General features: G+C 31.9%; 3 protein-coding genes across 4 annotated transcripts; 2 read left to right on the forward strand and 1 right to left on the reverse strand.

Annotated features, from left to right (window-relative positions):
- Positions 1–5,312, reverse strand: LOC148764955 (protein FAR1-RELATED SEQUENCE 5-like). The gene is made up of 3 exons (XM_088814561.1): positions 5,015–5,312; positions 3,689–4,920; positions 1–102 (listed from the first exon to the last, which is right to left on the reverse strand). The coding sequence occupies exons 1-3, from the start codon at positions 5,310–5,312 to the stop codon at positions 1–3; spliced, it is 1,632 nt and encodes a 543-aa protein (XP_088670687.1).
- A 5,566-nt stretch (positions 5,313–10,878) lies between these two features.
- WNK4 (WNK family serine/threonine-protein kinase 4) lies at positions 10,879–14,135 on the forward strand. 2 transcript variants are annotated; one of them, XM_012982649.2, is made up of 8 exons: positions 10,879–11,012; positions 11,320–11,424; positions 11,605–11,870; positions 12,107–12,330; positions 12,434–12,591; positions 12,683–12,998; positions 13,099–13,413; positions 13,516–14,135. In XM_012982649.2, exons 2-8 carry the CDS (start codon positions 11,335–11,337, stop codon positions 13,938–13,940), a joined length of 1,794 nt encoding a protein of 597 aa, XP_012838103.2. In that variant the 5' UTR covers positions 10,879–11,012; positions 11,320–11,334; the 3' UTR covers positions 13,941–14,135. The 2 variants fall into 2 exon arrangements, with proteins under 2 accessions (XP_012838103.2, XP_088669707.1); XM_088813581.1 differs by having other exon boundaries at positions 11,009–11,207.
- Positions 14,136–24,570: 10,435 nt separating this feature from the next.
- Positions 24,571–26,449, forward strand: LOC105958646 (uncharacterized). The gene is made up of 4 exons (XM_012982660.2): positions 24,571–24,913; positions 24,998–25,111; positions 25,216–25,409; positions 26,202–26,449. Exons 1-3 carry the CDS (start codon positions 24,725–24,727, stop codon positions 25,396–25,398), a joined length of 486 nt encoding a protein of 161 aa, XP_012838114.1. The 5' UTR covers positions 24,571–24,724; the 3' UTR covers positions 25,399–25,409; positions 26,202–26,449.
- Positions 26,450–27,586: the final 1,137 nt, after the last annotated feature.

Below are 27,586 nucleotides of genomic sequence, written 5' to 3' on the forward strand. Positions count from 1 at the left end.
TCAAAACGAATAAACTTCAAACGTGAAGACTGGAAACTTCAAACGTGAAGACTGGACAGAAACCGCGAAACACATCGCTAGAGAATTCCTCTGTGGAAATATCTGTCCAATTTAATAGAAAGAAAATAATAATAATAACATGGAGAGATTTTTTTTTTTTTTTTTTTTTTTTTTTTTAATCGAGATAGAGAGAAGAGATGAGAGAGGGGTTGCCGGCCATGGAGAAGAGGAGAGGCAGCGGCTAGGTTTTAGGCCATGGAGAAGAAGAAGAAGAAGAAAAAGATAGAGAAGATACACCACCGAGAGAGGGAGAAAATTCGGTTTGGTGGTCGCCGGCCATTGAAAAGAAGAGAAGCGGCGGCTAGGTTTTAGGCCATGGAGAAGAAGAAGAAGATAGAAAAAGATAGAGAAGCACCACCGGGGGAGGGAGAAAATTCGGGTGGTGTTCATAAAAAGATAGATAGAAAAGAAAAAGATAAATATTAGAGTACCACCACCGGGGGAGGGAGAAAATCGGGTGGTCACCGCCATGGAGAAGAAAGACGGCTAGGTTTTCACCGCCATGGAGAAGAAATGCGGCTAGGTTAAAAAAACCTAAACCTGGTGCTCTAATACCATGTTGAATGACCATCTCAACCAAAAGCTTAAGCTGTTAGTGAAATGTATCATTTAGTATTAATATCTCCAACACAATATAACAAAATCTTGTCTAGGTAGAGTTATGCCCTTTCAAAGTTTCGAATCGGTCACATAATATCTAAGTTTCCATCCCTAATTCCCTATATGCCTCTACCATAACATATAGTTTCAGCACATGTGCTTGTTTGTGCACGTGCATGTGTATTTTAGGTGTGAAATATGTTTTTGTGTGTGAAATATGGATGTGCATCTTTTGTATGAAATTGTTGAATGTGTGTCCGTGACTATGTCAGTGAATTTCAAGCTAAAAGGTGATGGAGGGTGTAAAGTGCCGATAAATTTGTAATTAGATACTGTAAAGTGCTATTATTTCAATTTAAGGGTGCAAAATGCCAAATTCATGCAATTTGAGAGTTCCTTCGATCCTACACTTGGTGGGTCTTTTGCTGCCACGTGTCCCTATTTTTTTTTTTTTCTAAAACCCCTAAAGGTAAACCCTGAGAGGGGCGATGCTACACCCGGAGATAATAACCGGGTGCCCCTCCTATTGACATGTGGCACTTAAATTAATTTTAATTAATTTTGCAATTCTAATATTCATTATTAATCTTAATTATTTATTTACTAAATTATAGTTAACAGAATCCCTAAAATTAAGGTAACTTAGATTTATTTTCTCTCTCTCTCCAGACGCATCTCCATCTTTATTTCACCATTTTTTCTCTGCTTATTTCTCTCTTGCACAAGAATGGTTTTTCTTACACTTTTTTCGTACAAAAATCTCAATATTTAGAAGATTATTCGAGATATATTTGCATTTATTTCACTTGAAGGTTGGATTAATTTGGGTCTCTAATTTTCTGAATTCCCCCAAATTTATTGAAATAATCTGCCGCCAAGATTAATTTGGATCTCTGCTTCCTGGAACCGAAGAGCGAAATGAGGGACATAAGAGTAGAAGCCATCAATTTTTTCGTGAGGCAGCGGTATTTTTTTCGTACTGATGTTAGGCCCAAATCGTTGGGATTGTAGTTGTTGTTTGAAGTTGAGAACTTGAGATAGCTAAATGGTCAAACTTATGTTTGTATATGATCATGTTTAAAATTTGTGAGAATTTATTCAGTATTGTATTGTATAGATTCAGAGCATTTACTCTATCATTTAAAATCTTATTGTCTTTGTACCCAAGTTTTTCATTCCAATTCCTTCTTCGAGTTTGTACTTGGCAGGCTATCATGAAGTTATTTGTGTTTCTTGACCAAAAAGAACTAGAGAAGGGCTAATATTTGATTTGATATTGCATATGGTAGTCATTGCATACCTTGATACATAAATTACTCAAAGTTGAACATACTTCAGACCTTCTCGAAGCAACAAGATTTCTAGAAATGATTGGTAACAATTGCTCCTTTGGTGGTTCATGGATTGTGGAGCACTTCTGTACTAAATGAAATTGTGAAAGTTCATCTAGTGAAGTGGAAAATGCAATTCTAGTTCATATGAGATTTTTCATTTATTTTTTATTTTTGAGGAAAGAAAGAAACCAAAGTTCACAACTAAAATGTTTCAAACTCATACAATTTCATTTAAGACAAAAACAAACAGTTGTTCTGTAATCTTCACAATTTCATCTCAAACACAAAATAAAATAAAAATAAAACAACTAACACAAAGCTGCCAAAAAAAAAAAAAAAAACAGAGGACATAAACTAACACAAAACTTCAAAATAAAATGAAACTAACACAAAGCTGCCAAAAAAACAGAGGACATAAATTATTGCAATTCGGACGCCACACAGCTATACAATTCCTACTGAAAATTAGGGGGTCTCTCTTTGCTGCTATCCTTCATATTATTTGTTGATTCCTATGAAATCAAAAATAACTAATAAGTATAACATACACAAAAGAATTACATAAATACATTTTCATCCAAAATAATTATACTGAAAATTTCAGAACCTAGCGAAACTACACAATGCATACCTGTGACAACAAAAGATCCCGATATTGGAATATACTTGAAAAAGGCTGACCCAAAATTAACCATTGCACCATGTCCCTAAATATCCAATGCATAAAGTATATATAAGATGCAAAATATATTCATGTAAATTGATGTAAATAAAAACTCACCATTTGCATTGTCGGATATGATAGATTGGGAAACCAATTAGCTTGATGTTCACTAGGCTGTGAGCCAAATGAGATATCTTGAGAATGATAAACAGTAGAATATTGTGAGGATGGCACACAAATAGATCCTTGTGAAGGAATAACAATAGAAGCTTCTTCTGTTGATTGTACATTTATAGACACTTGTGACGACTGCGCTCTTTTGTTTGCACTTTTTGTTACCCTCTCTAGCAAATTCAAACAAACAAAAAAAATTATGGAACCTCATAAAACCAAAATAAAAATTATTGTGAAGATTTATTCAAAAAACTTACTTGAAGAGTCAATATTTCGTTTTCCTTTTTTACTCTTTGTATCCCAATGGCTTGACAATCGAGCATTATTGACTCATCTTGACTTCACACAAAGAGGATTAAGCATCAACTCATCATTTATAACATTATGTTCTTCCACAGCATCTAAACTTCTAATCTTGGAATCACGTGGCGCCATATCATTACTTTTTTTTAATTGCATGATCTAAACCCAACTTATCAAGTAAAGCATTTAGATTTGAAAAAATTCCCTTCAGCCCACTTCTCACCGAATTTCTAGTTTCGGGGTGGGCTTTACTTCGCATTGTAAGATCATAACAAAAACCTCATAGCATGGTTCACATAAACTGTCTGAGATTCATTGTAGTCTACACAAGAACTTTCTTCATTGAAGCGAACCATATCCCTCACACTTTTTGTCCATCTCACTTGTATATACCTCGTAGGTATTTTATGCACATTCATTTGTTTAAAAACTAACAATGAGTGTTTGCATAATGTACCAACAGACTCAATAATTGACACGTGCATTTTATTTCATGTGAACTCGAATCAAATTCAACTTTTCGAACTCGATTTGAATTTCCTTGAGATTTTACTTTAAACATGAATAAAGTGTCATTATTTGAAGCCTCTCCATCAAAATAAATGCCCAACGAGTTGATCAATTCTGACTGGAACATATAATACACCGTGTGAGTATAAATCGAAGAAGCATCTCTCAACAAACAATTAGTTCTTACAACAAGCGTAGGCATCCCATGACGACATTTAAAATCATTTTCCTTTTCATCTTGGCGCCATTCATTTTGAATCTTTTCAAACCTCAGAACACAGTCGAACAAAGTATCGGTCCTCTTACCATCGAATTTCAAACTAGAGTTTGTGGGCTCGCTTCTTGATGTAGCTTTAAGACCTCCACTGAATCTATGTTTACTGAAAGCAGTAAACCATTTATTTCTCAACTTGTACATATTGTTTAACCAAGAATGGTCATAAAGATTATTATCAACAATCATTTTACTCCAAATATTCTCAAACTCTTCTTCAGATTCACAAAATTCCATACACTTATGGAACATATTCTTAAAATCTGAATTATTATTCAAATTACCAAAGTGAGAAGGAGCATTCTGATAGATATGCCATTGACACAATCGGTGCTGCGAATTCGAAAATACAACTTCAATAGCATTTATCATTGCTTGACATTGGTCTGTGAAAATAGTTTCTGGCTGCTTTCCACCCATAGACTCGAGAAATGTGTTGAATAACCACTGAAAAGATGACTCTGTTTCATGAGACATAAAAGCTAATCCGAACATCACATTGTTCTTATGATGGTTAATGCCCGTGAAAGGGGCACAAATCAGATTATATTTATTTGTTTTATACGTGGTATCAAATGAAACAAAATCACCAAAAGCCTCATAATCGACCCGACTCCGACCATCTCTGAAAAAGAAATTGCACATCTTGTTGTTTTCGTCAACTTGAAAATCCCAGTAGAACAATATATCTTTGTTCGATTTATTTTTAAAATGCCGAATCAACTCAGCAGCATCACCATCTTCAACTTGTCTGTGATCTTTTGCGATACGATTAATGTAATCATATGCATCTTTTTTAAGAAAACCGACATTTTCTCTCCCATGTGATTCTTGTTGCAAGTAAGAATATGCATTGAATATCGAAAATCCAGCATCGACCAATGTTTTGAGTGTATTTGCTTTAGCATATGAAATACTACGAGCCGATCTCAACATATAACTTTGGTCGGGTGAGACCATGTCATGGTTATGCTGAATATCAAAAATAGTCACTCTCCATTCTTCATTTTTTTTTTCTTCCAATCCTTAGTCTTGCTGCACAACCAAATCTTGTTTCAATCTTTAAGTATACCGGTTGTTTATTTTTAGCACTACGTTTCTCATCCTTTGTTCCTTTACAAGAACATTCAAATTCCTTCATGTAAAGTTCTTTACTATTATCATGAAAGTAATCCTGTTTTCCTTTTCTCACACTGAACCCTTTGGTACGTCCATATTCACAATATAACAAATATGCATCTTCAAGACTTTTCATTTGTTGACCCACGCTTAATTTGCGTTCAAATTCTTCAACCAATGACTCGTTACGTACCTCTACATTGTCTGACTCTGAAAATTGTGCAGGTGTATATTGCTTTGAGCTTATATTCGCAGATAATAAATTATGATCCATTCCTAAATATTTACATAATAAAAGTTAGAAACAATGAAAAAATATTAGTAATCTCTTTGATAGAACTAATTCAGATGTATGATGTAGTCAATGACGTTTTTGTTGTAAGTCATCAACAAGAATTTTTTATTAGTAGTGGGATAAAAAAGTTCAACTATACCTTTAAAATTTTCTTCCAACTGCAACAATGGAGGAAGAAGTCGAATTCTGGTGGAAAAACAAAAGGAAACGTGCAATGTTTTGTCGTGTGAAGAAAAGTAGAGGAGTCGTGGAATAGAAAATAAATCTAAGTTACCTTAATTTTAGGGATTTTGTTAACTATAATTTAGTAAATAAATAATTAAGATTAATAATGAATATTAGAATTGCAAAATTAATTAAAATTAATTTAAGTGCCACATGCCAATAGGAGGGGCACCCGGTTATTATCTCCGGGTGTAGCATCGCCCCTCCCGGTAAACCCTAGCGGGGAATGTATTATAAAATACAAAAAAGAGACACGTGGCAGCAGAAGACCCACCCGGTGTTTATCACCGGGTGTAGGATCGAACAAATCGATTTGTTCGATGCTACACCCGGTGAAAAACACCGGGTGGGTCTTCTGCTGCCACGTGTCTCTTTTTTATATTTTATAATAGATTCTCCGCTAGGGTTTACCTTTAGGGGTTTTAGAAAAATAAAAAAAAGAACACGTGGCAGCAGAAGACCCACCCGGTGTTTTTCACCGGGTGTAGCATCGAAGGAACCGAACAAATCCAATTTGAGGGTGAAAAGTGTCCACCAAAATAGCCATCTAGACTAATAAAAAAAATCTTTTTTTAAGCTATTTTGTCATTATATTTTTTGAATATTAACCCCCCAAGTTGTTGTAACCATGTGGGTTAACTGTGGGTGGACATTCTGATCGGGTCGGGTTATTCGGATTCTTGATATAAAAATTATTACCCGAACCCGACTCGGTTACTTCGGGTCGGGTTCGGGTTTCTCTTTTTTTTTTTTTTTTTTTTTTTTTTTTTTTTTTTCTTCTTCCTGACACCAATATTCAATATTAATGTTGATATTGGAACTATTACCTACTACAAAGCCATATATTAATTATAAAAAAAAAAAAAAAAAAATTAGTTGCCAACATAAAACTTGAACTACTAAACAAATTGTTGAAATATAAAAACAAGAATTGGAAGCTCTAAATGAAATTTATTAGATGAAACTCAATAATAAATAAATAAAAAGAATATATAGATTATATATTTAGATGGGCTGGAAATTGGGTTGGACTTGGGTGAAAGTGGGCTCGTAGTTTAGTTTTTTGTTTTGTTTTTTTTTTTTTCAGTTTTTTTTTTTTTTAATTTTAGCTGGGTACCTGATTGGGTTTCCGATTAGGAGTACTAAAACCCGGACCCGACCCGGTTTAACAACACCAGATATCCGAACCCGGCAAAACCCAGTAGACTTGAAAATTACCCGATTCAGTCGGATAAAACCCGACCGGGTCAGGTCACAACCCGAATAACCCGATCCGAATGCCACCCCTAGTGTTAACTCTTCAATTTTTTATTTTTTCTCCAAAATCTTATATAAATTATATATAGGAACAATGAGTTTTTTAGTCCTGTAAGTTTGCTAGTTGAGAGTTGTAGTCCACCATGTTTTGAATTCAGAATTTTAGTCCTGTAAGTTACGAAAAAATCCATCAAATTGATAAATTTATGGGTGTTCATTCGGTAAAATTAATAATATTTAAAATTTTGATTGATTTATTTTTAATTAATATATATATATATATATATATATATATATATATATATATATATATATATATATATATATATATATATATATATATATATATATAAAATAAAACTGAATACCACACATAATTAACGGTTCGGTAATTGGCTTGTTCGAATTTTTGTTCGGTGCGATTCGATTGGTTTACCGACCGGATGAACACCCTAGGTAAATTTGACATTGTAAAGGTGGACGTGTAAGACACTACATAGTTAAGGGGTGGTTGTAATTATGCAAACAAAAGAGTTTTTTTCGTAATTAATTTGCCCTAGATTAGACAATATATATTCTATATTGACCGGATGAAATATACTAGATAATTTTACACTGTGAATTTACACACAACCGCGCATATATGCATATGCATATATATGTAAAATAAGTAATTGACATATACATGTACACTGAAATCCCATTCAGTAAAATTCACCAGATATATGATCGAATAAAATAAACTGATGATATATACACGTATATCAACAAAATCAACACTTTGTCTTATTACAACTTACAAGCTTATTTGTTAAAAATTATATACCCAGGGCTGGACCTAGATGTTTTTCTTGGGTGCTGAAATAAGGGGTGATTTAAGAGAATTTTGTTTTTTTATTTTTATGGACTAAAATGTTTAAAATAAAAAATTTGAGGAAAAATGAATGAAAGTATATTAAGCAATACATAAATTATAAAAACAAATTGTTAAAAAATAAATTATGGGGGCGAGGGCCACCCCAAGCATACACATGATTAGGGATGAAAGTCGGATGGATCGGATCGTAATTAGCCTTTTCGGAAAGTTTTCAAAAAAATTTGGAAGTGCAAAATCAATTCCAATTCCAATTCCAAAATTTTCGGAATCTAAAAATTCATTCCAATTCCAAAAGCCCGGAAATTTCGAAATTTCGGAAAAAAATCGGAAAATCACAAAAGCTTTAAAATTTCAAAACTTAGCCGAAATTTTCTAAAATGTCCATAAATTTTAAAAAATAAGAACATTCACGTCGATAAAAGTAAAACTAATTACTACAAAGTTTCAGTTCAAAAAAATAAATAAAAATAAACACAACATAATATCCAATAAAACTTATAATAACAATTCATTATGTCAAAATCCTAAGAGAAAACTTATAGGTGTATTTTTCGGAAAATAAATATTATTTATAGGTGTATTTTTCGGAAAAAAATCGGAATTTTTTGGAATTAATTTCGGAATTAAATCGGATCGGAAATCAGAAATTCCAAATTTATTTTATATAATTCCAATTTCATTCCAAAAAAATCGGAAAAATTCGGAAATCGGAATTTCGGAAGTCGGAATAAAAAAAGTTGTTCCAAAATCGGAACTTTTCGGATCGAAACCGGCAGAAATTGGAAATTTCGTTCCAACTTGCACCCCTTCCAACTTGCACCCCTGTACATGGCATACACATGGTTACGCTCCTATGTATACCACTATACATATATATAAAATAAAATAACATACAAACATCACATGCAATAAAATATTCCATCAACAATTAATATGATAGTAGTGGAATAAAATATATAGTCAATATAAATGTGCCCTCCACAAATTGGTAATCCGACAAATTATCCAACCACAAATGATTACGAGCACAAGTCAAATTTGGCACCTTCACTACAATTTATAAGACATCCCCCAACTTCCGTTTCTCCACATAACGCCGTTGAAAGTTCAAATCATTACGTCACAGCACAAGAAGACGACGCCTACTCCGTTAGTAATCTTCCGTCTAGTTTTAGAGTACGCAACCCCCACTCCATATTGGTTTTATGCTGCATCCCTTCAAATTTTTTACTACTAAATATTGCTTCACTCAATTGCCCTTTCAATTTATTTTGTTAAAAAAATCTTCAATATTGTCAAATCCAAAATAATTCTTTCAAGTATTATTATAAGTTGTAAAATATTTCATATGTTCTTCAAATTTCGTACATTAGATTTTTTTTTCCTCACAAAAAATTATTACAGTAGAGAAAATTTTTTATGGAAGTATACATCATTCATATTCAGCTCGAATGATGTATACTTCCATTTATGTGTTCTTTTTGGAATAGAAATAAGGGTTGACAGGACCGAAGCGAGGATTTTATCAGTGGTGCCGCCGAATAAGCATTAAAAAATTACGTAAATAAATCAATGAAAACAATGATTGTTCTAACATTGGCGAATCTAGAATGTTGTTACACGATAAACTTAAATTTTTGGATTTCAGGGGCAGCACTCCTGAAAAAAATTCGGATATTGTTTTTTCGACAAAATCTGAATATGAAAAGAAAAACTTAGGACCATTTTTGCATTTATTTTGATTTTAGGTGTAGTAAATAAATAAAAATTTGGTGGACTTAAAAGATATATAGGTGTGATAAGTGAAGATTTTTACAATTGAGGATAGCTTGAGTCTGTCATTTCCAAAGAGTGGATTCACTCCTGGTGGTTCATAGTCACTATTTGTAACTCTCTTATTCTACTTGTTAGATCCATTTATTATTTTCTTTGTCTTCTACAATTAAAAATAGTTAAATTTTTTTTTTTATATATAATTAAATTGTTAAAATTGATAAGTGAACAATACAAAGTCAAAAAACTTTATATATAAATATATATGAAGTAGTTAAAAAATAAAATTTGAGAGTCGACCATAGCTCCCTGGCCCTACACCATCTTCCCACTTGAGGGTTGATCAAGTTCTTTTTGGAAATGTTTTATTGTAAATTGATGTATAAGTTGATTTGAGCTGGATTTACGATTTTTTGGATTAAAAAGTAATATAGTTGGATATTTTAGAAGTCTTTCAATAAAAATAACTAAGAAAATGTCAAATATTATATTGTTACACCTAAATATTCAAGACCTGTAAAAATTGTCATATTTTGAAAGTGGCACATAATATTTCCTTCACACAAGTTCTCATTGGATTACAATTTTCGATGGCGACCTATACTTATTATTCTAATTCAAAGAATCCATAATATAATGTAGGTCGACCATCAACAACCGCATCGGTTTATGAGATTCTACGCTCGTAAATAAATATTTAAGCAAAGTAGATTTTTTTTTTTATAAAACATCAATTGAGCTTATAGGATCATGTTAAAAATGTGAAACCAGGTCACGTGAGTTTTAACTATGTAGCATTTGAAAGTGTATCAAGACGTAATTAGCATTGGCGGTCGAACCTAATATTAATTAATTAATTAATTTAAGCACATAAATAAATATAAGGATAGATTACACCTACACCCCTAAGGTAGTTTAAAATAACTTTAAGGTCCTTGTGGTATCGGTAATTACAATGACACGTTAAACATTGTTAGAAACCATAACTAAATAATTTATTGGATAAATAATTCTGTTAGGGTTCTAACGGACTATTAGTTTCAGAAAGTGGTGGAGACAACATAGAACTAGGGGGTGACAATGTACCCCCAACATTTCTTAAATCATTATTATTTTATATTAAATTTATAAATTTCAATCTATGGTACCATTAACGGCCCCGTAGAAAACAAATATAGTGTATATTGGTCCCCAGAACATGAAAACTTGGCTTCGATAATTGTTTGAGGGGTGTGGTTGTAATTACCAATACCACAGGAACCTTAAAGTAATTTTAGCATACATCGAGGGTGTAAGTGCAATTTACCCTAAATATAATATATCCATTAAAAGAGAACAGTCAAACTGGTATATACTCTTCCCTCATAATTATATGCCACAACAAACAAATTCATCTATTAATTTTCCTCTACCACCTGGTCTATATATATAATAATAAAACAATAATCATAATAATTGAATAAGTTATACATATACATCATTATCTATAAACTATTTCCCACAGAAAATAAACACTTGCTCCAAACTACAGCTCCATCAACATATATGTATGTAGTTTTTAATTTTTAATTCTTTTTCAAAAAGGAAAAATTCAAGCTCCCTCTTTATTTAAATTAACAGTATATATATATTATTTCCAATTAATCAGTCATTTCAATAATTGCGAATTTTTCGTAGTAGTGGTTTCAGTCGTGGATTTAATTGATTGAAAATTCCCCTGTTTCCCACTACTCTTTTATGCTGTAATATGTTTACTACTACCTCAATTTATTACAACTTTACATCATATATTATATGTATATATGTATGTATATGTATATAGATACATATTACTTACAATTCTCGTTGTTGCAGAATTTTGAAACAAATATGTATAAGGTGAGATTTGAGCAGCAGCCAGATGAATCTACACCGGAGGATAGCTGCCTCGAAACCGATCCAACCGGCCGTTATTTTCGAGTAATTTTTTTTTTTTTGAAGTTATTTATATATATATATATATGTATTTATATATATATATATATATATATGTATTTAAATTTGATTTGATTTGATTTGATTAAGATCATGTATAAATGAACATGTAATGAAAGAAGAGCACCTAATTGATTGTGTATGAATTTATATAATATGACACAGTTTGAGGAAGTTTTGGGGAAAGGAGCATCGAAAACCGTGTACAAGGCGCTCGACGAATTGCTCGGGATAGAAGTGGCATGGAATCAAGTTAGGCTCGTTGATTTGCTTCGATCGCCGGACGACTTGCAAAGGGTCTACTCGGAAGTTCACCTTCTCAGCACGCTCGATCACGACTCCATCATCCGGTTCCACACTTCTTGGGTCGACGTCGGAAACCGAACATTCAATTTTATTACCGAGATGTTCACTTCCGGCACCCTCCGAGAGTAACTTTTTCTCTACCCCCACCACTACTAGTTTAATTGATAATTAACTTAGTATAGTTTTCTGAAGTTTTTTTACAATTCAATTTCGATCAAATTTGAAAAAGTCAATTTTGTATGTCCGCTTCAAACTGAGTGTCGACACGTTTCTCTAACCAAAAAACTCAAGCGGACGCTTAATTTTCGAAAAATAGAAGTAATATGAAACATTATGGTATTGGATTTGATTTAATGTGCAGATACAGAGCAAAGTACAAGCGAGTGAATATACGAGCTATAAAGATATGGGCCCGCCAAATACTCGAAGGCCTCGTATATTTGCATGGCCACGATCCACCGGTAATACACAGAGACCTCAAGTGCGATAACATATTTGTTAATGGCCACCTCGGACAAGTCAAAATCGGCGATCTTGGATTGGCAGCAATTCTACAAGGCTCGTGTAGAGCACACAGCGTTATAGGTACGATTTCTTCGATAAAACTACCATTTATTATATGGTTTATAAGTTTGACTATATTAGTAAATATTAACTATTTCGTATTCTGGTATTTCATTTTTTGTAGGCACGCCGGAGTTTATGGCACCGGAATTGTACGAAGAAAACTACAACGAACTGGTCGACGTATACTCGTACGGGATGTGCGTTCTTGAGATGATTACTTCCGAATATCCCTACAGTGAATGCACGAACCCTGCTCAGATATACAAGAAAGTCACATCGGTAAGATTTTATTTTCACGCACATTACAAATTTCGCATAAAACGGTAAAAGCGTAAATAATCACGATGCCGTTTCGAATTTCGTTTAAAAGGGTAGAAAGCCGAGGGCGTTTTACAAAGTTCAAGATTTGGAAGCACAAAGATTCATTCGGAAATGCTTAGAAACCGCATCGAAGAGATTATCCGCGAAAGAACTAATGCTCGATCCATTTTTAGCCGTTGATCATTTCGATGATCTGATCTCCGAGTCAACGATTAAAAACCAAAAACCTTTTCTGAACGACAAAATTGAATTTGAGCACCTCCAATTGGATGATAATGTTCCGAGAACCAATATGACTATAACGGGGAAATTAAACCCCGATGATGGAACCATATTCCTCAAAGTTCAGATAGCCGATAAAGAAGGTAACTAACTCTCAATTTTTTTGAAGTCCCTCGTCGTTTTAGCACATTATTCGATTCTTTTTTTTTTCCTACCGATGTATGTGGTCTCTTTAAATTTTAGGTGATGTGAGGAATGTATTCTTTCCGTTTGATATTGTTAATGATACTGCCCTTGAAGTCGCAAATGAAATGGTGAAGGAGTTGGAGATAAATGATTGGAGACCATCGGAAATTGCGAATATGATCGATGGGGAAATATCGGGTCTAGTTCCCGACTGGAGGGCCCACCATCCGCAGCCAGCCCATTTTCATGTAATGAATAATTATCAAGAAGATGATTATGACCATCAATATACTCTCTTCTCTCATTCCTCGTCGTCCCAACTATCGTCTCATAGGATGGAAACGAGGCCTCAGAATAGTAATTGGCTTCAAGGTATTCGTTTTTTCCTTGACGATGCATTTATTAAAATAAAAAAAACAATTGGTTAATAATGAATAATCGTACTTAAAGAAAACAAATATTTGTCTTTTTAAGGTGAATACTTTGATGATACGAGCTCTCAGAGCTCCTCGCATTCGGAGAAGTATTCCGGTTGGGCTTATGAAGATATGCTAAGCCCATCAAGATTCTATCCCGGAGAAAACTCGGTTAACGGGCAAAATCTCGCTAAAGTTTGCTACAGACAAAGCAAGAATATAGTGGAACCAAGAGAAGCTTCCGCTTCTAGAAGCAACTCCGAGATTGAAATGCCTAGGTTGACGAGAAATCGGTCACTGGTGGATACTCGAAGCCAGTTGTTGCATCGTTCGCTAGTTGAGGAGGTCAATAGAAGACGACTATTCAAGACTGTTGATGCTGTAGAAGATATCGGGTTTCGATCTCCTTTTGATGTTTCGGTGAAAAATACGCAGTTTACGAGTCGGGCTAGTAGACAAGATCATAGAGCAAGAAGAGTGTAATATTTTGCTTCTAGATATGAATATCATCTCATCAAATCGATTAGGGGGATGACGAATGTAGGGTACATTATACATGTAAATATAAATATTAAATGTTATATTAAATTTTATGTATAGGCTAATGTGTAAATAATCAGATTTTCTATTGAACTAAGAGCAACTCATATGGGTTATCAAATAGAATATTCAAACATTTAACCACTATCTATCTACATATAAAAGTATAGAAATTTTGAACTCTGATGGAGTTATCAAATGAATGTATTATTGTGATAATTCACCTCATGAGATATAAATTACTTTCTGAAACTTGAGTTATAAAAAATGTAACCTCATAAACATCCAATTAGAATATGACATCTGGCAATTACAAATAAATCGATAAACTTACAAATGACAATTAATTTGATAATTATGGTTGGACTAGATGAATTTTAAATCAAAATTATAATATTATCTCAAATATCAAATAAGTATTTGATAGCACAATTTTTATGCCTAGTATTAGAGTTGTTCTGAGAAAAACATGGTTGTATGTATATTTGGATATTCACCATTAATTGACGGGAAAATGACGGATAACCCCCCTCATTAGGTAAAATAATCAAGTATGGCCTGATACGATTTATTATTTAATATATTATTTAATTATTAGTTAGTTAGTATTTTATTATTAATTAATTAGAATAGTTTATTTATAATGAATATAGCCTACGTCTGTTTAGGGTTATTATATATATTAAGTATTTAATTAGTATAAGTAATTATCTTTCCTAGTTAGATTAGGATTCTAGGGTTTTATTCTCTTTAAATAGTCGTATTGTGCTAGGGTTTTATAATGAAGAGAAATAATAAAGAAGAGTTTTCTTACGTTTAGTAAAGAAATCTTATGATACTCAAGAGATCGTATCAATTGGTATCAGAGCGAAGTTGCGATTAACACCAACGCTTCGTTAGCAAGGCAGCGATTACATCAAAGCTACGCTGGAGCAAAGTTGAGATCACATCAAAACTTTGTGAAAATCACGATGTCAGAAACAAGACGGTTAGAGCGATTGGAGAAATCCGTAGAGAAATTACGGATTAATTTTCAGAAATTGCTCGAACAAAGTCAAGGACGACGTCAACGCCATCACAAAAGCCGAAGGGGCCGCTGCCCGTCACCGCCACGGCCATCGCCTCCACCGCCACTGCCAAGCCTATCGTCGGAGGGAGAGGAAGAAGACGATGATGACTTTTTCGAAGAGCCCCAATTTTTTGTGAGTTCGCCGAAAGAAAAATTATTGGATTCAGTTGAAGTAATTTGGGATGAAGACGAGAAACCAACCAAGGAGGAGAACGAAGAATCACTCGTCTTAACTCAGGTAATTTGGGACGAAGATGAGGAATTAACTAAAGATGAGAATGAAGAACTACAATGGATATTGGGAGATTTCCATGATGTTGAAAGGAAAAAAAGACGAACAAGAATTGGTGATTGTGAATGAACCGGAATCTGAAAAGGTAATTGAAGAGGCTTATTTATCGGGAAAAATATTGAGAATCTTTCCAAAAGCCTTTAGGAGTTCGTTCGATCAACATAAACAATGTGGTAAAGATCTTGATCGTTCATCATGTTTTTCGGAGTCAGAGTCGGAGTCAATCGGGAAGCAAGTCGATGAAGTCAAACATAGGTGGAAACGCAAATTGACTCGAACCTTGAGGACAAGGTTCATTTCAAGAGGGGTGGTTTATACGATTTATTATTTAATATATTATTTAATTATTAGTTAGTTAGTATTTTATTATTAATTAATTAGAATAGTTTATTTATAATGAATATAGCCCACGTCTGTTTAGGGTTATTATATATATTAAGTATTTAATTAGTATAAGTAATTATCTTTCCTAGTTAGATTAGGATTCTAGGGTTTTATTCTCTTTAAATAGTCGTATTGTGTTAGGGTTTTATAATGAAGAGAAATAATAAAGAAGATATTTCTTACGTTTAGTAAAGAAATCTTATGATACTCAAGAGATCGCATCAGGGCCCAATTAATAATTGATCCTTTGTAAACAAACAAACCATATATTGAATTGTGTGGCCGCCTTAGTCCAATGTTAATGCACATTATATCCTTTTTTGCCATGTCTTTTCTCGTTATTTCTCTCTTATCCGTCATTTATATTCTTCATTCATTTCTCTCTCTTCCTTTTTTTCCTCACTTTGACGTGTTTTTCCTTTTATTGTTCTTCTTTCATCTCTTCTCTCTCTTCCCCCATTTTCTTTCTTCTTGTCTCTTTCTCTTTTTTTTTTTTTCTGTTTATTTTTCTCCATTCCTTCTCACTGCCTTGCCTTTTCTTCTACATCTCATTTTTTGTCGTTGAAATCAATCTATTATCTACTCTATGACATGTCATGCTTTCACCGCAAATGATATTTTTATACTATGTTATCTTAAATTGAAAAATAACTAGCATTTTCTCCCTGTACGATGCCCGTGATATTATTTCAAAAGTGAAAAAAATAATCAATTTAATACATGATAAGAAAATATAGAATACTAACATAGTAAAATTTAATAATGTAGTATAATTCATAGTTTATATAACATTAGATTTTTTTTTTTTAAATATGATATATTAAGATTTATAATCCACTTATATAGATTAATAACGAATCGAATTTCTATCTTTATCTCTTTAGATTTGAGATATATTGATGAAAAATAGGAGATTGATAATTGTTGAAAATTATGGTTAAAACATTAGTAGACAAAAAATTATTAATAATAAATAATTACAAAAGTACCATTATATAGGATTCTTCAGGATTTAGTTTTAATTTTGATAATTGTTAAAAATTAGTAGAGAAAAAACATATTAAAAATATTTAATTACAGGAATACCATTAGGGTTTTTTAGGGTTGCCCAACGTTTCTTTCTTTTATATATAAGATATAAGATATAGTGAATTAATGAAAAAAATATAGTTGACTACCATTTTTTTATAGTTTACATTGGAAAAATATAGTTGACTATATAATTTTTATGGTTGACTCTGGCAGCAATATAGTTAACTACCAATTTTTTTATAGTTGACTACCATTGTTATATAGTTGACATAGGAAAAATTATGGTTGACTATCTAATCTTTATAGTTGACTTTGAGAACAATATACTGAAATACCCGTGTTTTATAGTTGACTCTGGGTGTAGATGTACAATATTTTGTGTTTTTCGCCACAACAATGATCTCTTCTTTGTCGTGGACTCTGATAAAATAAATTTTATAGGAAACAAATATTTACGAATCAACAAATAGTGCGACACTGAATTTGTAGATCTAAGAAACAAGCTTATATTGAAACCAAACAACAACATCTTCTTCGATAGCCGATCAAGATTACTTTTACGAGGTAAAAACGAAGAATTTTTTTTTGAAGGGTGTAATCGTGTTGTACAACACGGGGAAGTATAAAAAAATTAAGTAATCTTCCCCTAGAGGACGGGAATCTAGGGTTTTAGTTTTTTTTTTCTTTTTTGTTTTACTTTATTCCTAAGTAATAATTTTTTTTTGAATGATCTAGGATTGCTTGAAGAATCTTCAAGTTTCCGTGCACTAGAGAACGGGAAGTTCAAATTTTTTAGGAGGTTACACCGAATTTTTAAGGTAGATATTGTGTATCGTTTCATTTTTTCCATCATTATTTAATTCTCTTCTCATTTCCGTAACTTATTTTTAATCTAAATGTAGGGAGCGGTTGGTGCATTTGATGGAACACTAGTACATGCCGTTGTTCCAATTTCAAAGCAAACTATATAGAGGAAATAATCAATGCTATCAAAATGTTATAGGAATATGCGAATTTAATATAATGTTTACGTTCGTTTGAGTAGGTTGTAAAGGGGTAACACATGATGCAAGAGTCTTAACAGATACAGTTGCGGATCCGAGAAATGGTTTTCCACTGCGTCTCACTGGTATTACTTTAAATTCAAACTATAAATTCTATACAAGGATAGTTTAGGTACTGATAGAAAAGTTGAGGGGATTTGACCCATTTAAAATAAAATAGGGTGTTTAGTTCTAATATTTTTCCTAATGAGGAGGTCTGCCTCATTACCCCTCATATTGTGTGTCGGTTTATGGTATAGCTTTTGTGAATCAACTATTTCTAAATTTTTGACAATTTATAAAGATATAGTCGAAGTTATTGTTAATGTTGTTTGGGGTAAAATTCATTCTGAATTTGTATGGTCAAAATAAAATTAGTTCGTGAAGATTTGATTTGGTTCAATATCATCCTCTAGGCCCAATTTCAACATCAAAATCAAATATTTTTTTAATCAATGCTCACATTGCCCTTCAAGATCTAGGGACGAAAATGAAATTGATCTAATTTGAAAGTTTTAGAATTATAATATTTATTATGTTAAATACTTTAATAAATCATATATTATTTAATAAAAATAAATATCACAATAAAACACTATATTGTTTAAATCTTGGACCCAAATAAAAATAAAAACAAATTAAATGCTCATATGTATGAACCAATAATTATAGCATTTATTGTGTTTAATATTTTAACATGAATATTACTATGTTTTGGGCTTCATACAACACATATACATTTTCATTTTAATTTTATATATAAACTAAGAGGGTGTTTAGCTAATTTTATAAAATGTTAAAAGAAGCTTATAAAATATTTTAAAGTTTATAAGATCTTTCAAAGTGTTTGGTAATTTAAAAAAGAAGATGTTAATTTTGTTAAAATAAACTGTTGGAGATGAAATAAGATCTTTTTAAAAAGTACATCTACGCAACCTTTTTATTTAAGATTTTATAATGAGTAAAAATATGAAATAAACTCATTATCCAAACGCTCTAAAAATTAATGCTGGAAATAAGATTTAACAACTTATCAACTTTTAAAACATTTTTATCAGATGTAAGAGTTTATCAAAGTTTAAAATAAGTTTAGAGAAATATCCTCTAAGTACTCCAACTTTTGTGAAAAATACGCGGGCTTCACACAGACTATAAAGTTTTAATCATGTGTGTCTAATAGATAAAAAAAATTACTAGATAAATATTGGACCCAATAGCTTTATTATTATTATAAACTAGATTTTCGACCCGTGTGATGCACGTGATTAAACTAAAATTAATGTCGCTTCCTAAGGATAATGTCGGAGTTCTGAAAGCATATATTAAAAGAATTGGACAAAATACGGGATTTGAATTTTAACTTGCAATGGCTTATGTCTCAAATTTTAAGAATTAGTAGTATTTATTTATGGTGATGGATTTGTTTTAAGTTTTGTAAGTTATTGCAAACTTTTTATGTTATTAGTTTCAATTTTAGTAAGGTCAGACTTGTTTAGTTGGTAATTTTTATAATAATAGAGTTGTTTTACATTTACCTTGTGAATTGGATTCCCTTTATGATTCAATATTTTGTTAATGATAGTTTGCATCCTCAAATATTTAATGTAGTGATCATTTTTGTTAACATGTCAAATATAAAAATTTACGAGATTATGATATTGATGATGATCTATTGGTACACACAAATTCGATCGAGATATTTGATGCATGTACCAAGAAACAGAGATAACAATTCAACATTGTCGGGACATGCTTACACATTGGAACTCTTATCTGGATCAGACACACAATGTATTGAATTAATGCGCATGTCCCGTGTTGCATAGATTCGTTTGAGTTTAGACAACGAGGGTGGCCGCATGATGTATTAGTAGAAGAAAAAATGGCAATGTTCTTGCAAATTATTGAGCATAATAAGCGTCTTTGTGTAGTGAAGGGTAGATTTTAACACTCTTCGCAAACAGTTCATGCGTATTTTCATGAAGTGTTGAGGGCAATGATGAATATGGCAAGGGACATAATAGTACCAACAACATTTGACTCGAATCCAAATATGTCGGCAAGATTTAGGAGGTTACACCGAATTTTTAAGGTAGATATTGTGTATCGTTTCATTTTTTCCATCATTATTTAATTCTCTTCTCATTTCTGTAACTTATTTTTAATCTAAATGTAGGGAGCGGTTGGTGCATTTGATGGAACACTAGTACATGCCGTTGTTCCAATTTCAAAGCAAACTATGTACATGGATAGAGGAAATGATCAATGCTATCAAAATGTTATAGGAATATGCGAATTTAATATAATGTTTACGTTCGTTTGAGTAGGTTGGAAAGGGGTAACACATGATGCAAGAGTCTTAACAGATACAGTTGCGGATTCGAGAAATGGTTTTCCACTGCGTCTCACTGGTATTACTTTAAATTCAAACTATAAATTCTAATTCTTTATACGTTAAATCAAGATCTCAAATTATTTTTATTATTATTACACAGGACCAGCCCATAGGTGTTGCGAGGGAAACATTTGTTTTGGGCCCCAACTTCGAAAGGGCCCCATAAAACAAATTAGTATATATATATATATATTTATCAAACGTAATGATGTAGTGTAGTCAATAATGCTCTAAAAAAAAAAAAATGGTTATTTCTCTCTTTATTTTTTCTGGGCCCAAATATCCAAAAGCCAAACAACAATTAAAAAAAATTGTATATGTATGAGTAGAAATGATGCTAGCGGAATTGCTTTTCATGTTATCACATTCGGTAAATCCCAAATAAAAGGTTTTTGTTCATTATGTTAGAGCATTTGATATATAATATATAATGAACTTCTCGATGTTTTGCAGTTGTTTTGCATCAAATTTTAACAAAGGTAATAAATTCTTATACTTTTCCATTTATCTGAACCGCTCACTCTTTTCACTACTTAATTTAGTTTGTTATTTAATATAGAAATCTATTGGACCGACCATGTTATTACAGGTAAATACTATCTTAGTGATGCAACATACACACATACTAGAGGATTTATGGTTCCGTATCGCAATGATATTTTAAATACTCCCGTATGCGTGATGCAGTCCTACTTGTTTTCTTAGTCAAAATTTACATAATCAAACAAAACTTACTATTTCGATGACTTTTTTTAAAATCAAATATTTATTTTTACGATGAATACCCCGTGCAACGCACGGGTGAAGTACTAGTATGTATTGATGATAATCCCCTATACATAAACCCTTTTCCCATGTTTATTAAGTTAACTTTATGTTTCTAAGGTAATATAGTTGTATATTTATCTCATCTCAGTTAAGGTAGAAATTTTCCTAAGATTTGTAAACATCATGTTACAATTGGTAACACCATGTTACAATTAGTAACACCTCTCGTGCAATGCACAACATATATATTTTTGATTAGGAATTGTATTAAGTTATGTGCATCCATTCAGTAAATTATAAACATTAGTATAAGCAACAACTTAAAGTTAGATTTTACAAAAGTTAAATAAAAAATGCAGTAGGAAATGAAATTAGCAAATTGAAAGATTGAAAACAATAAATATAGACTAAAAATAATATATTAGACGAATTGAAAATGAAATATAATAGTAAAATGAATACAAATTTTTCTAGTTAAATTCTTCTCACCCAACTTCTATTTCTCCAATACAGTCCCTTTTTTCCCCCTTTTTTATTCTTAAAAACATCAAGTAATTACTTGGAATAGGAGCCAATAATTAAATATTGTCAAAATAAATTATATTAAATAAAATTAATTAAATAAATACTAATTATAACTATCAAATGAGCGGGATGAAAACCTTAAGCATGACCAAGAGCAATCTTACTTATGACCAAGAGCAATCTACTTTTTTATTAATAAGATAAGTAATACATTATACCGATGAAATTAATAATAGGAACCAATAATTAATTGCATAAATTTGAGGCAAAAAAATAGGAGCTAATAATTAAATAAATAAAAATTATAGCTATTAAATGAGTGGGAGAAAAAACTTTAGAGTTAGGAAGATCAACCTTGCTTTTATTAATAAGATTTACTATAAATCAAAATATTTTATTATTATAACGCAAATGGGTTATTTCACACACCCCCTAGACACCAAATAAACAAGGGATAAACACAAGCCCAAATCATCATTTGACATACCCCCTAGAGAAGTGAAAGTACTATACTACCCTTATATGCAATTTTCGGCCAAACTGCATTCAGCATTTCTGGTCCTGCATTTATCATTTTCGTTGATTTATTTATTATTATTAATTTTTATTTTTTTTAATAATAAACCTGTTTGTTAAATTTATATATATATATATATATATATATATATATATATATATATATATATATATATATATATATATATATATATATATATATATATATATATATATATATATATATATATATATATATATATTTTTAACTTTTTTAATTTTTTAATTTTTTTAATTTAAAAAAAAAAATTAATTTTTTTTTAATTTTCAAAACAATATGTTTGCTGTACTGAAAATAACTACATGTAACTATAGTATATATAGTAATTCGTAGTTATATTCGCTTTTTTACCCCATATTTTTAGTCGATCAATTGTATACATACACGAATACTGTCTTATACAAAAGAAATTCATAAACACCAACAAAAAAATATAAATTTAAATATGTTTATTATAAATCACCTCAAAACCAATAAAATACAAATCGAAAATACACAAATATATGCATATGTAACTACATGTTACTATATGTATAGTAATGTATACAGTCTGCAGAAAACTGTAACTTTGAAGTATATATAACTTCAACCAAATTTTTTGACACCTTCAAGGAGAGGATCAATGGCTTCCATTACGCTGCAATTGCAAAATCGAAACAAAAAAAAATTCCTTTAATGCAAATCAACAAAATTTGAAGAAACATCAAAACACTCAAAAATCAACAAACACTAAGAGATCGAGAGATACATAGAGAGGTTATTGCTGGGAAATGCTACAGATTTTAAATCAATCAGACAGTAACTCCTCACCCCCTCGCCTCCTACCAAAACCCTAGTCGCCGGTAATAACCACCCACGGTTCCGTGCGCCCACAAATGCAAAAAAATATATAAATAAATCTGAAAACATAAAAATAAACAAAATTACCATCAAAATATAGATCTCGACGAGAGGAATCCAACGGTGGGTAGCCCGTCAAATTTCGACTGGTGGAACATAAATTACACCTTCGTCAAGACCACCGTCGTCGAATGAAAAACAATTGCAGAAATAGATCAGCGCTCCAAACTGAATGAAATAACCACCAAAAGAAAGCGCTCGATGAGAGGAATCCAACAGTAGTTAAACCATCGAATTTCGACCACCGGAGAGAGAGTTATGACTCCGGTCTCCGGGAAGCAATTTCGCCCGTGGGAGGTTCGTGAAGGCGGGATTTTGAATCTTGGAGAGGAAGAGAGAGACCGAAATGTGTTGGGCTAGGGTTTAAAACTGATTTTAAAAAGGGTATTATAGGGATTTCAGGGTGGTCCAGGGGGGTATGTCAAAATATTTTCGAAATGAGGGGGGTTTCCCCTAGAGTGTAATCCACTTGGTAGTTCGCTCTATATAATTTGGAAATGAGAGGAGTCTACAAAATAATCCCTAACGCAAAACTGTATATAATATATATACATACGTTCCCTATGAGATATGCTAATATAAGTTTAAGGTTTCTGTGATATTGGTAATTATAGCCACACCACTAAAACAATTATTGAAGCCAAGATTTCATGTCCTGAGTACCGATAGGCATTATATTTGTTTCCTGATGGGCCGTTAATGCAACCATAAATGAAATTTTATAAATCTTGTATAAAATAATAAGGATTTAAGAAATGTTATAAGAGTCATGTCACTCACTAACTCTATATTTTTTTTATCACTATCTGAAACTAATAGTCAGTTTGAACCCTAATCGAATAACTTATCATGTGCATTATTCCGTTAGGATTTCTAACAACGTTTTATGGGTGATTGTAATTACCGATTCTGCAGGGACCTTAAAATTATTTTAGCATACCTCAGAAGTATAACTATAATTTACCTAGTTTATTACTCTTATGGACTTTAAATCTAAAACAAATTTAGATTTTTTATTATTATTATTTTCTCTATCATATTTTAATTTTGAGAATTCGCAACGGTCAAATTAGATAAAATTCATTTCCATCCCTGGGTTTGAAGGGCAATGTGGGCATAATGTAAAATATGTTTTATTTTGACAAGAAAATTATGTTTGAAGGATGACATTGAACAAACTAAGAAACATAAGGAATAATTTGATTTTGACTACAAACGTTAGGGATGAAAATGAATTTTACCTAGTTGTTTGCCTATAATACAATAAATTGGACTTCCGACGCTGCTAGCCAATATTTTCTCCCTTGATCATGAATATTGCTCATAAATATAATGATGTTTTTTGATTATTTATTGACACCAATCAATATGCCATATAGAGTGAAATTAAGGACACATCACTAATTAAAATATTTATAGACATCCGACTCCAATAAAAAAAATCATAAAAAATATGAAATCAGAATTTCAGAAATTGGAATAAGATGAAGGGTTACAAATTCGGATATTTTTTTGGAAATTGACGGAAATAAAAAATTGCTTTTAGATTTCCGCCTCTACATGCAATCTATCAAAAAGCCAATCAAAGCCCATTAACAAATTTCAATTTGGTAAAAGATCTGCCACAGCCCAACCCAGCCTAAAAAACAACTCTCAAAAATCGACTAGGGCTTCTCAGATTACAATTTACAACTCTGTGTTCGATAAAGTTTTTTCCGAAATTGCACGGCAGAGATTCAGAAATCGAGAAATATCCGCCGGAGATGAAGGTGAAGTCCAAATGTCCGCCGGAGCAGAAGAAGAACGTCAAGTATACGGAGACGAAGAAGCGGATCAATAAGATTCGCAGACAACTCGAAAAATTGGAGGATATATTTAAAGAGAACAAGCGGATCAATAAGATATGCAAACAAATCAATAAATTGGAAGAAAAGGATTTTTGCGAGACTTATGTACGTTCCTTTTTTTTCTTCTTTTTCTTTTTTAATTAATTTCTTCTAATTTCATTTATTTTTATAATTTTTTTTTTATTACAGACTCTCATCTATGACCGGGATTCTACCGCCAAAGAAAATCCCACTAATCCCAAGATAATGCGAGATCTTGATGAAGCTGCTAGAATAGCAATCGGTTACTTCAGCAAAACATGTGTATGTGGTTTTATTCTTTCCTTTATTTTTTAAAAATAATTTAGATATTCTTTTTTAGTATTTAATCACTTGTTGTCTCTTTTGTTGTGTGTGCACGTATTTAGTCCATCAGATACTATGTGGCGGATGTGATCAGAGCAACCAAATATATGTGCTCCGGTCGTGTATTGTGTTTGACGTTCACCGCCAAGCCCCAGGGTTCCGAAAAAGTCCAAACTTTCAAAACGGAGATTTACTACGAAACCGGTCAAACTGAAGTGAAATATGTTCAAGTTGTTGCTACCTAGCTGTGATATAGGTAAAAAAAAGAAAAAATCTGAAATTCAATATTTCAATCCATCCAAATGCACCCTAAGTGAATTGTCTTTTTAACCTGCATTCGTATGTTAAGGTCTCATTTGCTGGCGGATAGTTGAAGATAATTGTGTGAGCTGGTACACTATGCTCTTCTTAGCCTTGATGTAGGCATTCATTCATAAGAATTCGTTGCACTTATATGTGCTGTATTTTAACTATTCGGACTCAAAATTTCTCTTATGTGTCTCTTTAATGATGAATCCACACAAAATCACCGATTCATGATTTGGGATTTATTGAAAGAGATTTGTTAGTCATCCCCCTCTCCACCTCACATTACATTCACATCCCGACATTACATTCATATATAAATAATTATGAGCATATAATAGTTATAAACTGCACGTTGAGGACATGATGGGCATTTTTTTTATTAGCTGGTTCTGTTGTATTAAAAGTGGTGTTTATAACTTAACATTCGCTCAAATCAAGATCAACGACTGCAATCAAAGTAGCATCAAATAACTTTGTAGTGATCCATATAGATATGGAAATCTGAAACAACTTACTGAACGTAGTTACTCTTTAGTAGTTGGGCTTGTCTACATGGTGTAGGTCCTATATGTTCAAATTAATGTAGGAGAAATTCACTAATGTGTCGCTCTTTACCTCTGTCTTCCAAAGTTGCAATATACTTCAATCAATTGCTATGCAGTGTTCGAAGTAATTTGCACTTTCTTTTAATTTGTACCTGCTGGAAATTTTAACAGCTTTTTTTTTTTTTCATTTGCAGGGGTTTGTTGGTTGGTTGAAAACAGGTTGAATATAGTAAGTGGTGTTGCTTTTCATGTAATCAGAGTTGTGAACTACATTTGTCTCTTTACGCATTTGTGTTCTGAACTATATTTATCTTTATGTATTAGGGCTGTGTGCATCTAGAATTTCTTTTTATTTGACAATATTTTGATGGCAATGCCTAGAACAATGATGTCAAGCTTATTTATGCCGACGATTTGCTTCTATTAATAGTCTTCCCTTTCACATTGTTTCGTTAAGTGGACGATTTGCTTCTATTAATAGTCTTCCCTTTCACATTGTTTCGTTAAGTGTTCCGAATTACGTGTGTGAATCCTATAAATATATGTCAAAGCAATTTATTATTGTTATTGCTCTGCTACTTCTCTCTATAGCAATAATCATCAATTGTTGATTAGTTTGTTAAATATTAATTAGGGTAAATAGCACTTAACCCCATATGGTTTGCCTATTTGGCACATAAGCCCCTTGTGGTTCTATAATAAGCATATCACCCCATTGTGGTTATGACTTATGAGTGTGTAGCGATCGTCCACTTTTCTATCAAACATAACGGTGACTTTTTTCACTTGCTTGTTTGTCATGTGGTGAACTTAGATGGTGTTTGGCTAAGCTTATAAGATGTTAAAATGAGCTTATAAGCTCTTCCAAAGTGTTTGGTAATTTTTTTAAAAAAAGATCTTACTTTCTTTAAAATAAGTTGTTGGAGAGCAAATAAGATTTTTTTTAAAAAGTATCTCTACCTCACATTTTTATTTAAGATCTTATAATGAGTACAAAAAGGAAATAAACAAGAAATAAACTTATTATCCAAATACTCTAAAAATCAATCGTAAAAATAAGATGTAACAACTTATCAGCTCTTAAAATATTTTATCAGACGTAACAACTTATGAGCTGTTTAAAATAAGCTTAGCCAAACACCCTCTTATTTCATAATAATTCTTTTTACCAATACCAATAACACCCTTATTCGATTGAAATATCCTAGTTGCCTTTTTCCCCTTTCAAGAGTTGTTTTTTTCTTTTTTTCTTTTTTCTCTCTCTGCACTTTGTCTCTTCCAATCGTCTGCACTTCGTTTCTACAACTTGGTGAATATAATTCAATTTGGGTAGAAGATGCCCTTACTGTCACGCTCGGTCCTCATTAAGGGTTGAAATCGAACGGATCAGATCGGAAATGGGGCTTTTCGGAAAATTACCAAGTTTTTTGGAGGTGTTTTACGCGTTCTGATTCTGATTCCGATGTTTTCGGAATATTTGGAATTTCGGAATTTTTCGAAATTCTTTCATAAAGTCATAATATCTACTGTATATATCAAAAATCCTTGGCAAAAACAATCAAATAAACTGATAATACCA

Source organism: Erythranthe guttata, chromosome 14, assembly GCF_056151865.1.
Source record: "Erythranthe guttata isolate IM_541 chromosome 14, IM_541, whole genome shotgun sequence".
Lineage (NCBI taxonomy): Eukaryota > Viridiplantae > Streptophyta > Magnoliopsida > Lamiales > Phrymaceae > Erythranthe > Erythranthe guttata.

Bases quoted from the DNA above. Each gene is read 5' to 3' on its own strand.
- WNK4 (XM_012982649.2), top strand. From the start codon at position 11,335: ATGTATAAGGTGAGATTTGAGCAGCAGCCAGATGAATCTACACCGGAG. The intron at 12,999-13,098 runs GTAACTAACTCT...TTTAAATTTTAG, and splicing joins TCAGATAGCCGATAAAGAAG to GTGATGTGAGGAATGTATTC. The intron at 13,414-13,515 runs GTATTCGTTTTT...TGTCTTTTTAAG, and splicing joins GAATAGTAATTGGCTTCAAG to GTGAATACTTTGATGATACG.
- LOC105958646 (XM_012982660.2), top strand. From the start codon at position 24,725: ATGAAGGTGAAGTCCAAATGTCCGCCGGAGCAGAAGAAGAACGTCAAG. The intron at 24,914-24,997 runs GTACGTTCCTTT...TTTTTATTACAG, and splicing joins AGGATTTTTGCGAGACTTAT to ACTCTCATCTATGACCGGGA. The intron at 25,112-25,215 runs GTATGTGGTTTT...GCACGTATTTAG, and splicing joins GTTACTTCAGCAAAACATGT to TCCATCAGATACTATGTGGC.
- LOC148764955 (XM_088814561.1), bottom strand. From the start codon at position 5,312: ATGGATCATAATTTATTATCTGCGAATATAAGCTCAAAGCAATATACA. The intron at 4,921-5,014 runs GTAGTGCTAAAA...AAAAAAATGAAG, and splicing joins AGGAACAAAGGATGAGAAAC to AATGGAGAGTGACTATTTTT. The intron at 103-3,688 runs GTAAAATCTCAA...TAAATTGGACAG, and splicing joins ACACTTTATTCATGTTTAAA to ATATTTCCACAGAGGAATTC.